The 16890-nt window shown below is 35.4% G+C and overlaps 1 protein-coding gene across 1 annotated transcript in view; it reads right to left on the reverse strand.

Moving 5' to 3' along the window:
* The window catches only part of LOC121328107 (zeta-sarcoglycan-like), a 154902-nt gene that overhangs the window by 17818 nt on the left and 120194 nt on the right, over positions 1-16890 (reverse strand). Inside the window, exon 6 of the mRNA XM_041272605.1 lies at positions 12539-12611. Within this exon, the coding sequence (XP_041128539.1) occupies positions 12539-12611 (73 nt within the window). The remainder of the gene's footprint in view (positions 1-12538; positions 12612-16890) is intronic.

A 16890-nucleotide genomic window follows, 5' to 3' on the forward strand; every position in this document is an offset into this window, starting at 1 on the left:
CACAACAAAATCGACTTCAGAATGGTTATAGAAGATTAAAATCAAGGTTCTGGAATGGGGTAGTCCAAATGCAGATCTAAATCCGATTGAGAGTCTTTTGTATGGATTGAAGAAGGCTGTGCACAAAAGATGTCCACAAAATTTGAATGAACTGGAACAATTTTGCATTGAAGAATGGTCATAAATCACTAACACCATTGACAGATATCCTAATAGTTTAAAAGAGGCTATTATTGCTAAAAGTGCCTCAACTAGCTATTAATTTCATTTTCCTTGTCAGGGTATGAATAGTACTGAATTAGCATTTTTGGAGTTTTGCAAAAAAAAATAAAAAAAATAAAAAAATGCTGAAATAAATAATTTCTTTAACTTTGTTTTCCTTATCTACAAAAGCAAAACTTGCTACAAAACATTCCTAAAATTCTTTGTTTTTGAGCTATTTCCAGAAATTATAAATTTCCATTATATAAGAAGGTTCACTTGACATTCAGAGATTGGTAAAAGATAAGGCTAATGATTTGCTGTGGGTAAGAGCTGGGGCTCCAAAATCCCTAAGCTAATTTAAATGTTATAGATTTAATCAAACCAAAACTTCCATTAGGTTGGGAGACCTGCAAGGCACCTAGATGGCACGTAGCGCAATGAGCTTTGAAATGCAGATGTACTTGATGAAACTTAGCACCATGAGTAACAGGGACCTACATGTTTGGGGAAAAAAAAGCACTTTGTAACATATCTAAGCATTACTGCAAGGGTAAATAGCATAAATATAAAAATAATAGTGAGAGATCCAAAACCTAAGAGCCTGCAGTAACACTTATGGGTTTGCATCCTCATTTCCAGTGGGAGGATACCAGTGAAAGCCTCACTATAAAATGTTCCTATAACTCTAGAGGAAATCTACACAATTTCTCTGTTAATTCCATGCACCTCTCATTTTAAATTGACAACACTGCGGTTCTGATCTCAGGCCTTGGCATTTCATTTATAAAATGACTGTTGCGGAACACATTTTACAAACAATGTAAAATTACATTTTAATGGTGTCTACAAATGTCAAATAAAACATATCTAAAACTGAGAAGCTTGAGTCCATTCATGAGTTACATCCCAGGTGACATCTACAGTAAGACTTTGTGTTGCAATCAGTGTAGATTTGCAACCAAGCTTTGGGATAGACCTGAGTTGTCCGAAGTAGTTTATAATTCTAAAACATACTGAAAGTTATTTGGAAAAGTTATGAAACATCACAGCAAAGTACAATGCATCTCACAAATATTGTTATAAGTTATATAGACTTGACATTGTCTCTTTTAGGAACCTGACCTTGGTTAGCGATAAGATCTAGTTTCACTCTATATACAGGACTTTTGCCATAGGTATACCAGATCCTGCTTCTAAAAAGACGTAATCACCCCACTACTAATATAACAGGAAGAAACAACATTTTAATAATGGATTAAGAGAAATATGAAGTGGGAAACATTTTGTTTTTGTTCTTCTTACTTTTAATAAACGAAAGAGGGGGCTTTTAGTCTTTTTCAGAAGCACATACAGTGGTTGATAAGCTTATTAGTTTTCCCCCTCTGGAGTATTGAGTAAATATGTAAAGTAAATAATGTTCAAAGCAGAAATAGCGGATAGCAAGCTCTACTGATCTTGATAATGAATAATACCTAACTGAGAATGGCTGCACAACCATCAAGACACAAAGTATTATTGTTCACACTATTAAGCGCCCTTTTACCAGTCACTTTACTTAAGGCTTTCTTTCAAAACACTACATTCTCATCAAATGTAATAAACCCTACTATTTATTCAGATACTAGAGAACATTGTATAAAACAATATAGATCAGAAGAAAAATGATTAATATTAATATTTCCAGTCTTAAATTATTTCTCATATGGTAACCGCTATTCAGAATTCCAAAGCAACCCAATGCCCTTAAATGAAATCAAACATTGGCTAATGCTTGTTTTATTCCACAAATCATATCAAATAATTGTTGATTACTTTCATATTACTTTTTAACACACATCCTAAATAACAAGCTATTTAAAAGTCTGTACATATATTGCTATTACCAGTCAGGATTTTAAAGTTTGATTTGACCAGGACCTTATACACCGACTCCTGCATAGTGAGAATACAGAGTTTAAGTTATTCTATTTAATATTCCTGATTCAGTTATTCAACTGGTAGATAATGAAAATCTCCGAATTGTAAATACTGTTTCTCTTAAAATCTAATTTATAATGTTTCTTTTCACTTCTGAAAATATCTTCTCATTAAATTTTGTATTTTTTATTTATTTTTATTTTTTTACAGCATAAATCTAATTATCTGCTTGTTTCAAGGAGGGTAACCAATTATTATCTTAGTTTATAGTTGCAGAAAGAAAATATAAACTTTAAACATACATATTGTAATACATACTGTACATGTTATTAAGTTCTGTACAAACTTTTTAACATCTGAGAGAGATGTCTGTAAATAAGCTTTATGTTATAAGTTACTATGTTGTGCGTAGGGTGCCTCTTATTTTAGATGTCATCTTGTGCAAGAGGACCGTGAAACGAAGGGTGGTTTTGGCTGCTCAACCTGTGCGAAATAACACCTCTTATATAATAAGAGACACCCTACACACAATGTACTAACTTATTATAAATCAAACAAATGAAGATTGTACTCAGGAATAGCTTTAAAATGAAAAATACTTTGATTTTTTGTAAAAAAATAACCCTAGGTGCACAGATAAGAGTCACCAGATCTGGAAGAGAAAATCAAGGTGAAAGTTTCAGTGAACAAAGGGGTTGCATTCATTTGCAGTTACTTGAAGATCCAGTATAGTTGAAATTATATGCATTTCTTGTTTTTCCGAAAAAAAAAATGAGGCGAGCAATCAAAATGGCCCAGATTCTTATGTAAAACAAAGACATATCTGATTATTAACAAACTTCTTCTGAATTCTCAAAGGAATCAAATGGTGATACATTTTCCAAGAACTTAAATGATCATTGAATTTGAATTTTTTTCTAATTATAAACAAACACAGAACTCAGAATTGCAATTAAAACACTCAGAAAGAGAAACACAGTGGATCAAATGGTTTTTATTTCAATAAGATTCACATTTAGCAATTTATTTCAAAAAATAAAAAAAGGATTCCCCCCTCTCCCTCTCTCTCTCTCTCTCTCTCTCTCTCTCTCTCTCTCTCTATATATATATATATATATATATATATATATATATATATATATATATATATATATATATATATATATATATATATATATATATATATATATATATATATAGAGAGAGAGAGAGAGAGAGAGAGAGAGAGAGAGAGAGAGAAGAGAGATCTAGTAATAAGATGTGTATCATTTTTTATATTTTTTTCCTGAACCTTCCTATGCACCCCTCACCCCCACTTTGAGAATCACTGCCCTAGATAACAATAGCTATGTATTATACAATATTAGGAACATATTTAGCCCTTAGCTTTGGACAAGTAACCTCATTTTAATTAATACAGATAAATCAGGATTTATCAAGATAATGCACTCACTTGCTAGTTTGTATTGGTTTGATGACACCTTTAGACCAAAGATTAAGCTACATTATGAGTCCCCTTAACTTTTGTTAATTAAAAATAAATGAATGCTTTAGACCTGCCACTCAAATAATGTGGCTGCCATGGTGATATATGAAGAGAGGTAGATTGTCTCCATACAAAATGTCTGGGGGGTGGGCATGAGACAAAACATAATACCAGTAAGTACATTGAGTGGCAGGACTATAACTCTGCACATATCTTAATGATCCTCTGGGGCCTCCTTCTGGACAAGTCTCCATTCTGGTATCTTAAAGTGCTAGAATCTATAACAATACCTCTCAGGGTTACTCAGCGTTTTAATTATTTTCCATCATCTTGTTAACTTAAAAAACATTTCAGTGCTATTTAGGATGCATGTGACTTCGCATAGCATAATAATAATCAGTTAACTTGAAAACAAAATAAAAACATATTTCCTTTCCATGTGGAAAACAAGCAAACATTTGCCCTTTTACTACTATTTTTTTTTTTTTTTCCTGTAATATTTGCCATTTTTAGCCAGGGACAATTGTATTAGTCAGTCTTTTCAAGTTGGTCCTATTTCCAAAGATACAATACTTTGATGACAAATGAATAACGTAAAATGCAATGATCCACTTTAGAGTATGTGTCAAAAATATGGATTGTCACTATCAGTGAGTGGCCATTCACAAATCTAGCAACTGCAAAGGTGATAAAAGTAAGGAAGTCTTTCATAAAAAATATATCTCCACACAATGAATTTATACGACTGAGTAAAAATAAAGGATCTCTGACTAGAAACTGGTTTGTTACAGATTATTACAGAAATACAATGTTTCACCAGCGGGTGTCACACTCTTGTGAAACTTGTGAAAACCAAAAGCGCAAAGCTTACATTGAGTTAAAGTAATTTTTATCCTGTACTGTACAACTACGATAACGAATATGCCAAAAACTACAGCTATGACCAAAAGTTTTGCATCACCTAGAATTTTAGGTTTGAGACAATTTAAAAACAAAACTTTATCAACATAACGTGTATTTCATTTAACATCATGTATTCAAAGAAATTACAAAATGATATCGCAAAAGCCTAGCAGGGCAGTATTTCATGTTAAATTTCAAAATGTCATTTTTGTCAGTTTTTCTTTAAGAATATAGGAAAACTACAAAAGCGGTATGTAATTCAATATGTTGACGTAACATTATTCAGAAGGTTTCTTTCGACTTTATGAAGCAAAATTGGTTAATTCTATAGGCTGGTGCACAACCTTTGGCCATAGCTGTACATTATATCAAGAAAAGCAGTTATTTTGATGAAGAGATGAATAAATGCAGCATGCTGCAGCCAAAATGAAAATTATTCTGATGATATTATATAAGTGAACCATAGCGGCTGAGTCAATAGGTGATCTGGGGCTTCAGCATGCATGGACAAAAATAGGAGATGAGCAGAATCCACCAAGAATTTTAACATATGTTGAACAACAATATATTTGGCTAAACGTTGCCTAATAGCACAAAAATGTGTTGTTAAATTGTCTATGCACACCAACAGTAAGCAGAGCAAAAGAATAAATATTCCGCTTCTCATCTGATGTTTAATTTTGTATGCATTTGTATGCAACCTACAGTATCTGTAAATACACATTCATCTTTTATTTTCACTTACTGTGCAGCTGTGTGCACGTTTAAGACCGAGAAGTAATGAATGGGTGACAGAAGTCGACATTGTACAGTAAGAATTAAAATGCAGGACTACTAATGGGGTGCAGTAATGAATTATATGTTATGCATTATTTTGTTTATCTAGTTTAACTATTCTATGCAATTTGTTTTGCTGGTTACACAGAACTAGCATTGATGCCACCCATTATTATCATCGTTTGAAATGTATTGTTACTGCAATTGTTTTTTGTAGTGTACTGAATCAGATGGCACAAAATTTCCCTCATCTAAATTGTTTCAGGAAATATGGTAAACATATGCATGTATTTTGCAAATATTTTTTAATACAATAGTATTTTTCATGACAAGAATGTGAAGATGTTTTTATCTTTTCCTTATTGGAAAAAAAAAAGTGTATAAGAGGTACTGCCCCATTTTTTTTAATTATTATTCAACATAAATCAATGGCAGTAATTGTATTTATTTTAGGCACTGATAAGAAGGAGCATTTCACAGCCATTCTTCAACAATAAGGGCCCAATGTTAAAAACAGAAAATATGTTTATAGTACTGAGACCACAGACACCCATAATACGTTGATGCTAACGCTGCCTTAGTTTACTAGCATTTCCGCTGGGTCCTAGTGGTGACTATCGATTATACAAATCATTATTAAGAAATAAAAGCAACAGATAAATAAAATTACTGTACCGTTTAAAAAGCTGAAACAAGATTTTTTCGCTGACCCGCAGATTTTGTGGTGCACTCTGGGTGACGACGATGTACGCTGTGTGTTGATTGCGATGGTGCGTCTGTGTGTGTGTGTGTGTGTGTGTGTGTGTGTGTGTGTGTGTGTGTGTGTGTGCTTTCTCGGGTTACACACATGGTGCAAAGAAACTGTTGTCGTTAATGCAAGTTCTGGTCTATTTTGCTTCCTGGTGGGAGAACTAATGAAGTGTAGCTGATTAAATGGTTATCAGAAAAAACAAGATTGCAAAGCTGCAATATACGTTATCACACTGTGACAGTATTACGACATGTTAATACTGGGGTGCAAATGTGGTGCTATAGCACAAGCTTCTAGTACCAGGCTACCTCATATACCACCAACAACATTAAATTCTGACATCAGTAAACATTTAATTTTTTTTGTTTTCATTCCTCAGCAACCACAGATGACGATGGTGTCTCATTGGGTGTGCACTACTCACTTGACCCACCCACTCATCATAAATACACAGTAGAGAAGGTTTGTGTCGTTTGGTAAGTTTACCTGCAGAAACTGGTCACAAACATGTCTTCACAGCACACTTTTACACAATTATTAATTAAATCAGCAAGTCACAAAGATAGAGTTAACAAGTAATGATAAATAGCAGACTTAACAGGTAACAATAAATGCATTTTACGGTTTTCAAATATTGTAAAATAATATTTTGTTGATTCAAAAACCATCATGGTTTAAATAGATACGTATACTCACGGATTTAAGTTAAAACCAGATCATTTGTTGCAGCTAAGTGGAAATATAACCCATCAATAAAATCAATAAACAATGTGCACAGCTTTCTTTCTAACTATTGAGCTGAATCCATGAGCTATTGTTTTGTTTATATGTTAAACGTTTGGGCTACCTAGGTTTGCTGTCTTTGGTTTCTTAATGTTGCAATTTTTGTCTTAAGTGATTATACATATAAATATACAGCACACAATTGTGTCTAATACTGCTTTTCACTAAAAACTAACTGAAGAGCAGTTTAGCACCAATTTTAAGAACAATTTGCACCCCTGTTAATAGCGGGCTTTGGCTGCACGAAGTGTAATGGGATTTTACCTAGCAGCATACACAGCTGTAGGAAGCAACCTTGCAAAAAAATAAATAAATTCATTGGTGCCACTGTGGACATGTGAGGTGCTGCTATACATAATTTGCAGAACGCAGTGGGTATTAAGGAATAATAATGATGTGAAGTGTTCAGTTGACTTCACCATGCTGTCTATGCAGGTTTGTACACAATTAATACAACTTTATTGTAATGCCGATATAACGACCCTGAACTTACCGTTTAAGCATAATGCTATTTGTCAAGAGGTTACTGCTATCACCCGAGACTTTCTGCTCATCTACAGGCTGTGCTTGATGAAAATTGAGGACATACAGAGGAACAGCTTTTGGCAGGATTGTTCCCCATGGTGTATTCATGTCGCTGGTATATCTCTGAAGTAAATTGTAACCACTTGGTAAATACACTATTTATAAAACCACATTGTAAAATCATTTCCCACACATATCCACCACTGTTGTATTGTATAAATTACAAATAAGTGAGTCTTGCAGTTTAACAAGAGTGTTTTTATAGGAAGAAATTCTTTGTTTTCTGTCTGAACAGTACTGGTGGTTTAACAGGTTTAGCAGGTACATTATACTAACATTGCTTGTATGTATCTTGCCACTCAGAGGTACATTTTCATCAATAATTCACTTGGCGATGCATGGTTCCTGGCTAGGGAAGTCTCAAGGCATTCTGCTGTAGGCGTGGGGGAGACAGATGAAATAAGGATTGCTGATTCAGCACAGGGAGGTAATTATTCTTCATGAAGTCCCCAGGGCTACTGCTTACACCAGAAATCCAAGTAGATATAACTTATCTAAGTTGAATAAGTTTAAGGGGGGGCATATAGTTTGTGGATTTAGCACAACATTTTCACAGACAGAATGCATGTAATTACCTGAACATTTAGTGCTTGCTAAATTACATACAAATGATAATGTTCAGAACCTCTGACAGGTATATAGTATGTGCAAAAGGAATACTGAAGTAGCATTGCCTTTGTTCACTGCAACTGAAGATAAAGAATTACAATTAAAGTATGTTAGTGACATACAGACCTTCCCCACTATGTATTATCTCAGTTCAATTGTTCTAAAAATGTGAATTACTATTCAAGTTTCATCACAACAGCGCTTCTAGATACCAGGAGCACCCCCCAGAAATCTTTCACATCCCATCTCATCCCGTAACGACTCTGCATCAATATGCTGTAAAGTGTGTCAGCCTATCAGAGTGCTGCATTTTTGTTCTTTCCTGAGTTTCACAGCACCTACACTGTCACACTAGAAACCTGCAATCAAACTGCTTCACCATTTCCCTTTCTAAAAATGAATAAACACAGTGCATTGCTATCGAGACAGAACAACAACTACAGTGACAGCCATATAGTCCACAACAACAATAAAAGGTACAAATAAAAATCTGAAATACAGACTTAAACTAGCTCACAAATCTGTTATGCTGGTTCCATTTCTAATCATTATTCTCACCATCACTACAACTAATGTAATCATTACTCACCCCCTAAGCATGGCATATAAACATAATCCTTTTTTATTTTTTTTTTAATCTCACACATTGTGACAAAACAGGCACTTAAAATAAAACATTAATAATAATAATAATAATAATAATAATAATAATAATAATAATAATAATAATAATACGATTTGACAATAATGTGTTATGGTGTTAATGATTAGGAAATGTATTATTCATTTTAATATAAAACACTGAAAATGAAAATACAAATGAAACTTCTGTGCTCAATTCTGGAAGAGCAGCAGAATTCTGATAATGCAGTACTAAAATTCAATGCTGCCAGCTTATTTTCGGCACATAAAACTCCACCACCATTAGTTTCAGAAACAGACAGTTTGGTGTTTTTACTGATTTGTTCCCTCTGACATCAGAAGATAGATTTTCATTCTTTTTCAAAGCTTCAACCAATCTGCTTCTGTTTGCTCATTACCACTAAATAAACTGTGCAACCCTATAAGCTTAAAATGTCTGTTTCTCTTCAACCGATTGAATGAGATTATACGCGATTCCACAGTTACGAAGCTGACATTCTGCCCACCAATGGTATGCACAGTGCATAACGTGCGTACAGCTGCAGGCGCCAATGCTAGATACAGTATATGCAAAAATGTAATAGTAATACAGTGCAGATGGACAGACTGGGTGCCTCCATATAAACCAGTTTCTGATACTTAACTTGTACTAAAGAATGTATTTCATAACACATGGATTAGGGATTCTGTAGATATACTTTACCACCCCCACTCTCTCACTCCAACTTAATTGTTTTACTTCTATATAAATATTTACCAAACCCTCTTCAACACTTATAACTTAAATTCAAAACAGCTAAGGCACAAGTCAAAACCTAGTAAAAATCTGTTCTCTTGAAATATTTTTTTACCCCTAAATAAATAAAATATTAAATTCACTATTAACTGAATGTCACTATGTACAAGACATGACTGAAGTTCAAAATAAAAAAAAAAAAATTGTATTTATAGAGTGTTCATTCACATTAAGGTCAGCACAGATGTTGCTATGACTGACAAAGGCATATAAGTTTGAGGCCGTTATTGACCCACTGTGGATTTTTGCACTGCAGGTTTGAATGAGGTTCGGATTCCACCACATCTGTGTCAGCTTCTAGAAGCTTGATCAATTTCCATCTCATTATGTCCAGCTAGAAGAATTAACTGGTAGACAATGGTACACTCAACTTAGAAGGAAAAAAAAGCTATTAAAAGCTGATCTCACAGCCCACCCCAAAGGTCAATGGAGGTAGAAAACAACAACAAAAGTAATTATCCCCTTAAGAAGGTGATAAAGAGCACAGCTCTCAAATAATAACATTGCAAAGTGCAATATGTTTTAGGGCATTATACCTGTTCATCTAGTAACTCATTATGTGGAAATGCTACTGTAGTTTGAGTACAGTAAAACATATGCAATAGTTTATAATAAATGTAATTCTCTTTAAATGAGTTTCCAAGCAATGGTGAACTGATAATTGTCAGCATTGTGGACTAAATGACCATGAGACTTAGCAGTGAACACCCAAGAGATCCTTAGACTATATTTATGAAAACTACCAGAAAAAAAAAAAAATAAATAAATATCATTCAAAGAGACACATCATGCTTCTGCCGATTCACATCTATGACAATTTATGTTTGTGGAAATTATTTCTAATATTTGGTACAATGATGTGCTTCTGCATGTTATTAGCAGCCAACAAAGACAAATCAATTCTTCAGCAGCTCAGAAAATCACTTTGGAAATATGAATCTTCATTAGAATTTGAATAACCTTTTAAATTGAAATGTTGTCTGTAAAGCCACAGCATAAGTCATTAGAGTTTAATAGTCTCTATCAAACTATTACATGTTCCATTTAGTTCATCTGCATTTTTTTTTTAAAGAAAGGGCAAGAGTCTGCTTCAATAAAAAAGAGAGAAAGAAAGAAAGAAAGAAAGAAGAAAAAAAATCTGTACCTACATTATTTATTTAACAAATGTTACTACTCAGTCTTTGCTCGGGATCAAGATTTGTTTTTAAGTTTCATACTGAGCCATTTATTTAATGCCTGATTTTATTAAAATGCAGTTTAACTTGTGGAAATAGGTGGAAAAAAGAAAATTGATGATCATTAATAAGACTTAATAAATTCCAATGTGTTTGCAAGTGATCAGTACTGTGTATGTCTGCCATGAGACAAATGACGCCAATCAGAGCCATACACGTTGTTGTGGAAGCTTGGTCCATTTTGGACAGGGGTGCTGGAGATCCTACAGAGTCCTGGATTGCACTGGATGGGCTGCTGTTGTCGCTGTAGCATGTCCCAAACATTCTGAAATGGACTGAGGTCAGGAGATCTGGCTGGCCAATCAATTCTCTTGATTGCTTTCTGTTCATTATAAGCAGTGATGATCCTTCCTTGATGTGGTAGACATTGTCATCAACTAAAATGAAATTTGGTCCAACTGCAGGAGCATAAGTTTTTATTTTTCAATCGGGGATCTCATCTTGATGCCTACTAGCAGTGAACGTGCAGCGTAGTCAGTCCTTCCCTGCATGCTGATTCCAAATCAACACATGACAGATCCTCCTCCATATCTATCATGTTCTTCAACCCAGACCCGGGCATGCCTGTCAGTATATACTCTCAGTATAGGATTGACATTCAGTCATTCCTGTTCCAGCTTACATGATCACTAGCCCATCTCAAACTTGTATTAGGGTCCTGCTGAACCTTCTACCAGCATTAGGAGATCTTCTGTGCAGAAATGATCATCCCTGTTACATTTTTGCGGTCATTTCTGAATTGGATAGTGCCACCAACATGAGATAATTTGAATCTGCCAATATTCACAAGGTGTTGTGACTGATCTATGCCACATCATGTTGTCTATTGACATTTCCACTGATTTGATATTGTCCACACTTTGAGACATTCAATAGCTCAGTGAGAGGACGTTGCCTTAACACCTTTTGCCCCCTGGTTATGTCCTCATTAATTAACTGATGTCTACTTTTTTTCTGAGCCATTACACTTATTACTGACCATGTGGAAACCTACAGGGACAGACTTTAAAAAATGTGTTAATTACTGTGAATTTACTCAAAACATTGCTTGGAAGGTGTGTCACTTTCCTTTGTTATCAGAGTCTAATATATGAACTGTCATGGTGGTATGTATCCATTTTCACAGGTTAAACTATACAGTATATTAACAACAACTATTCAATTTATGGCACATAATAACACTCCTCTTTGTTGAATGCCAGGGTTCAGTGTGGTTGCACTGGACCTTAACTACGAATGGATAGCGTACGAGATAAAAAAAAAAAAAAGTCCTAAAATACAGGTTTCGATTTTAAAGTTGTCTGTTCAAAATACATCCAAGTAAACAGTACAGTAACTGCAGACATTAGGGGGTATTAAAATGCAGTTTTGTTTGTTTACAGTGAGTGGCTCCCAGCAAGCAAGCAATCAAGCAAGCCAGATTGCCTGCCACATCCCCTCTGAAGTCAGCTGATGAGTCTGGAGCACGGGTGGGGGGAATAAACAAAGTTAATTCATCAGTAATCAGCCAATTAGTAGCCCTCTGCAGCCAAAGTATAGGAACTATTTTGCATTGAAGGAAGGACACATTCAACAAAACTTCTCAAAAAATATTTTTTCTAAGACATTAAATAATTGAAATTGTTTGACAATGGTAATGCAAAAAAAATCCATTCACAGTCGGCCTCAATTAAGAAAGGGAAATGAGAATTCAAAACATTCTCAGAAACAATGTGTGTCAGCTTATTTTACAGATTCCGTGAATATTCCAGTAACAAAGCAAGCACAAAGACTGGTTGAAAAGATAATAAGAGTAAATATTTGGCCTATTTTTTCTCTTAGTATAGAAATGTGGAAAACCAATGTCTTACTTGAGATCTTGAGAAGGTCCTGCTCGAATAAGAGGAGTTTCTAATGAATGACCAAACACAGCTCCTTCTGTGCCTGAAAGAGAAGTAAAAGTGGCATCATCATCAAAAGATGAATTGCATACCATATGTTAAACTACAGCAGTGGCATCATTGTTTGATGACAATTGTAGTTTTTATCGGGTGTTCTGGCACCGTTGGGATGATAAAAACTACAATTCCTGAAAATGGTTATGTTACAGTATGTTTAATAACACAGATTTAATTGGCAAAACGCTGTCACATTTCAAGTTACATGACAATGTGATCCCAGTGGATACACACACACATTTTTAATTTTTATATATATATATATATATATATATATATATATATATATATATATATATATATATATATATATATATATATGGCTCTCAGGATTTATGTTTCTATTCTATAGCCTGGTTAAATCAGAAGCCGTTTATACAGTAACACACTATCCTCCAAGAAGTTCTGGGATCCTGCCACCAAAACTATTCCAATACACACAGTCCAAACATCCTATCAGATACTCAAATAAAATCTAATCTGAAATCATATGTTGTACATACTCTAAAATGAAGAACCTTGAATGGTGTATATGTAGCTGTGATGATGGTTCTGGTGTCAACATTTATTTAAAACATATTGGGTTCATTAGTTGGGTTAACCATATCTGGATGGTATAATCAAGTGTATGTCATACTATTGCTATGCTTATTATACAGTAATATACAGTGCATGTTGTTGATGTCCAGAATAAACTAATATACAGTGGTTTCCATGGAAAACTTCCCCATTACCACTGTAACCAGTTATCATGCGATGCAGCTTGAAGTGTAAAACCAATACTTTCTTTTCCCAGCGCCAGAGAGTTTTAGGAATTTAATGGGCAGTGTACCGTTGTTCCATAACATGATGATTTCTGCCTAGGATTTGTTTAACACTCCTCTCCCTCTCTTGGGTACTGCTTTTTAAAATTAAATTGTTGATCTACAATGAGACTACTAAAGCAAAAAAAAAAAAAAAAAAAAAAAAAAACTATATTAAAAAAAAAAAACTGCCACCTGTATTAAATCAATACTTTAATTGAAATGTTCCATTTATTTATTTATTTTTTAGTTCTTCTATAAAAAGCTAAAACAACAAGGATTATAGCAGTGCAGTGCTGGCTAATCACAGCAGCTTTATATTGTATGTGGATAAAGGTAAAATAAAAAGTGTTTTCTTTATTGATAAGAAAAAGGTATTGCAAACGTCTTTGAAATACCCTGTCACAAAATGTAGCTGTATGTGTAATATTAACATTTATCAAACCTTGCAAGAAAATGCATTTAACAGTGAACAGGTTAAACCTTTATTAGTGAATGCAGCATAAAGTGTGATAATGACAGATTCAACAGGTTCAAACGCTAAGGCATATCTACTTCTTTAAAATAACAATTAAAACAACTACTTAGCTTCTGAACTAACAAAGTATGACTAGAGAATATTACTTTAATTTGTCTATATATTTTTGTATGTGTAGAAGTACAAATTAATTCAAACTAGTGTAGTGTGTTTCTTACTCATATAACACACACCACCATGTGTTGTGACTTATCTACGACACATCATGTTGTCTACTGACATTTCGACTGGGTTTATATCGACCACACTTTGAGACATTCAATAGCTGAGTGAAAGGATGTTGCCTTAAACCTTTTTGCCCTTGGTTATGTCCTCATTACTTAACTAATGTCTACTTTTTTCTAAGCCATTACACTTATTACTGATCATGTGTTAATGACTGTGAATTTCCCCAAAACATTGCTTGGAAAGTGTGTCACTTTCCTATCTTTAAAATAACAATTAAAACAATTACTTAGCTTCTGAACTAATAAAGCATGTTTAGAAGTACAAATTAATTACATACTGTTTACGTAACACCAAAGTTGTGTAGTGTGCATCTTACTCATGTAACACACACCACTGTGTGGTGGAATTAAATAAGAAATAGTCCACAGAGTGTGCAGTAAGACAATTATTACTGCACACTCTGGGTGCGTTATTAGCCTTCAATTACCAAGGGAGTATGGTAATAATTGTCTTACGAACACCCTGGAGTGGGTTATTTCGCTTATGAAATGGCTTGTTTTTCTTTCTTGAAAATAGTTACACAAACACAGTTTTTCAAGGAAAAAGAAATGTATTATGTATCCTTCCACTGAGAAAAATAGTTCCTGACTTCATTATGACATATATATTTTACTTGCCATAAACATTACAATGAACATTGCTTTTTATAGTAACATTTTCATGATTAAATCGGCATTTTGGGAATTGAAAGCTGGCATCTGAGGAAGGATTCATGGAAGAGCCAGCCACTGCACTGGCACTTGGTGTGGACATCGTGGGAGGGGCTTCTGAGTACAGGGCGATTTAGCGTGACTATTGTTGTGTTAACAGTAGGCGTGTTTGTTTTGTTTGGCTTAGCATAAATTGGTACCTAACTGCGTGTACTCAGTTTGTGCAGAGATTGCAGAGACGCGTGTGTTTCCAGCCGCTGGTGAAAACAACAGTGAAATTGGTAAGTAAATTACAGTTAATTTAACAGTTTAAATCGTTGATTGCCAAGATAACCAGAGTGCACTTAAAAACAGTAATTTAGATATCCTTTGTGCGCTGGTCTGTGCTGAACTGGGAAGCTCATTAGAAACATGTGTTAAGTATACGGCTCCAGGCCTACAGGATATTATAAATTGGCAATCAGTGTCTCAGCCGTTTCTAAGCACCAGCCATCTAAGGGCAGTCTGAGCGAGGACCTTTTTCAAATCCCTCCCAGTGGCTACTACAGGCGTCATTCCTACTATGACACTGAACGTCTGGATCCCCTGGTCAAAGCAGGCTCCCTCGTTCTACACTCCCAGAATGAACACTGGTAAGTACCTGCTCCACATACCCTTACTAACTCCTTCTCCCCCAACGCTACCTGCTACAAACTTGAAAATCTCCTTTTCAATTGTCGCTCTCTGAATAACACATCTCTGCTCCTCAGCGAACCTATAACTGATACCAATCTTGATCTTCTTTGTCTAGCTGAAACCTGGCACTGTAATTCTGGCTGAGGCCGGGGCACTGCTGTTATTCAAATTCTGTGCTCGCTTCCTCAGTTCTTTGTTTGCCTGCCTTTTCTTCATTTGAGAATCTTGCCATCAAGCTTCCCACTCCCTCGTCTGCACTTCTACTGACAAAATTCTACTCCTAGGTGATTTCAACATTCATGTTGACTTGCCTTCCTTCCCCCTAGTGACCAACTTCAACACGCTTCTGGACTGTCTTGGATTCTCTCAATCTGTCAATGTCCCCATTCACACCCAGGGACACACCCTGGATCTGCTCATCACCAGGGGCCTTGATATCTCCAACCTCTCCATCTCAGATATCTCTGACAATTTCTTAATCACTGCTAATATTAATCTCTATGCTCCTTCCAACGCTTCTGATACTGTTATCTCCTTCTGTCCCAAGAATCTGCTGAATCCTCTGAAACTATGCCATCCTCAGTTGATGATCCTCTACAATGACACCCTTACTCATATCATTGACACTGTTGCCCCATTTACAACCAGAACTGCCAAGAAAGATCGAAACTGCCCATGGTACACCCTCAAACTTCGAGTGCTTAAGTCTGCATGCCGCAAGCTTGAGCTCAAGTGGAGGTCGTCTGGACTAACGGTTCACAGAGACCATCCATCTTGCGAGCTACAGGAGTACTCTCGCTGCGTCCAGGGTGAAGTACTTCTCTGAAACCATAACTATGGGACACTGTAAAACCCTAAGTTCTCTTTAAGACTATTTACCAAGTCCTACATCCAGCCACTGACAGATCCATATCTTGTTCATCCTCCTCTCTTACCTGTCATGATTTCTCCTCTTTCGAAACAAAATTGAGAACATCTATTCTATGCTCTCCCACCACAAACCCAGTTTACCACTTGACCACCTTGACGCTCCTCCGGTTGCCCCTCCTGTCCTCTCCTTCTCTCCTCTCTCCATTGCTGAACTTTCCAGCTTACTGTTGAAATCAACTACTGCCACGTGCCCCCTGGACCCCTGGCCGACTAACCTTGTCCTTATCTGTGCTTCTGATCTTGCTCCTTCCATTATGCACACTCTCAACCTGTCCCTGAACTCTGGCTCAGTTCCTGCTGCCCTTAAGCTTGCCCAAGTTACACTGGTACTCAAAAAACCCTCTCTCAATTCGGCTGATTTATCTAATTTCCATCCCATCTCTAATCCCCCTTTTCTATTTGTTATCTCTTTTCTATGCTGGATGCAGTGGTGTTGCAAAC

The sequence above is a fragment of the Polyodon spathula genome, chromosome 2 (genome assembly GCF_017654505.1).
Source record: "Polyodon spathula isolate WHYD16114869_AA chromosome 2, ASM1765450v1, whole genome shotgun sequence".
NCBI classification, from domain to species: Eukaryota; Metazoa; Chordata; class Actinopteri; order Acipenseriformes; family Polyodontidae; genus Polyodon; species Polyodon spathula.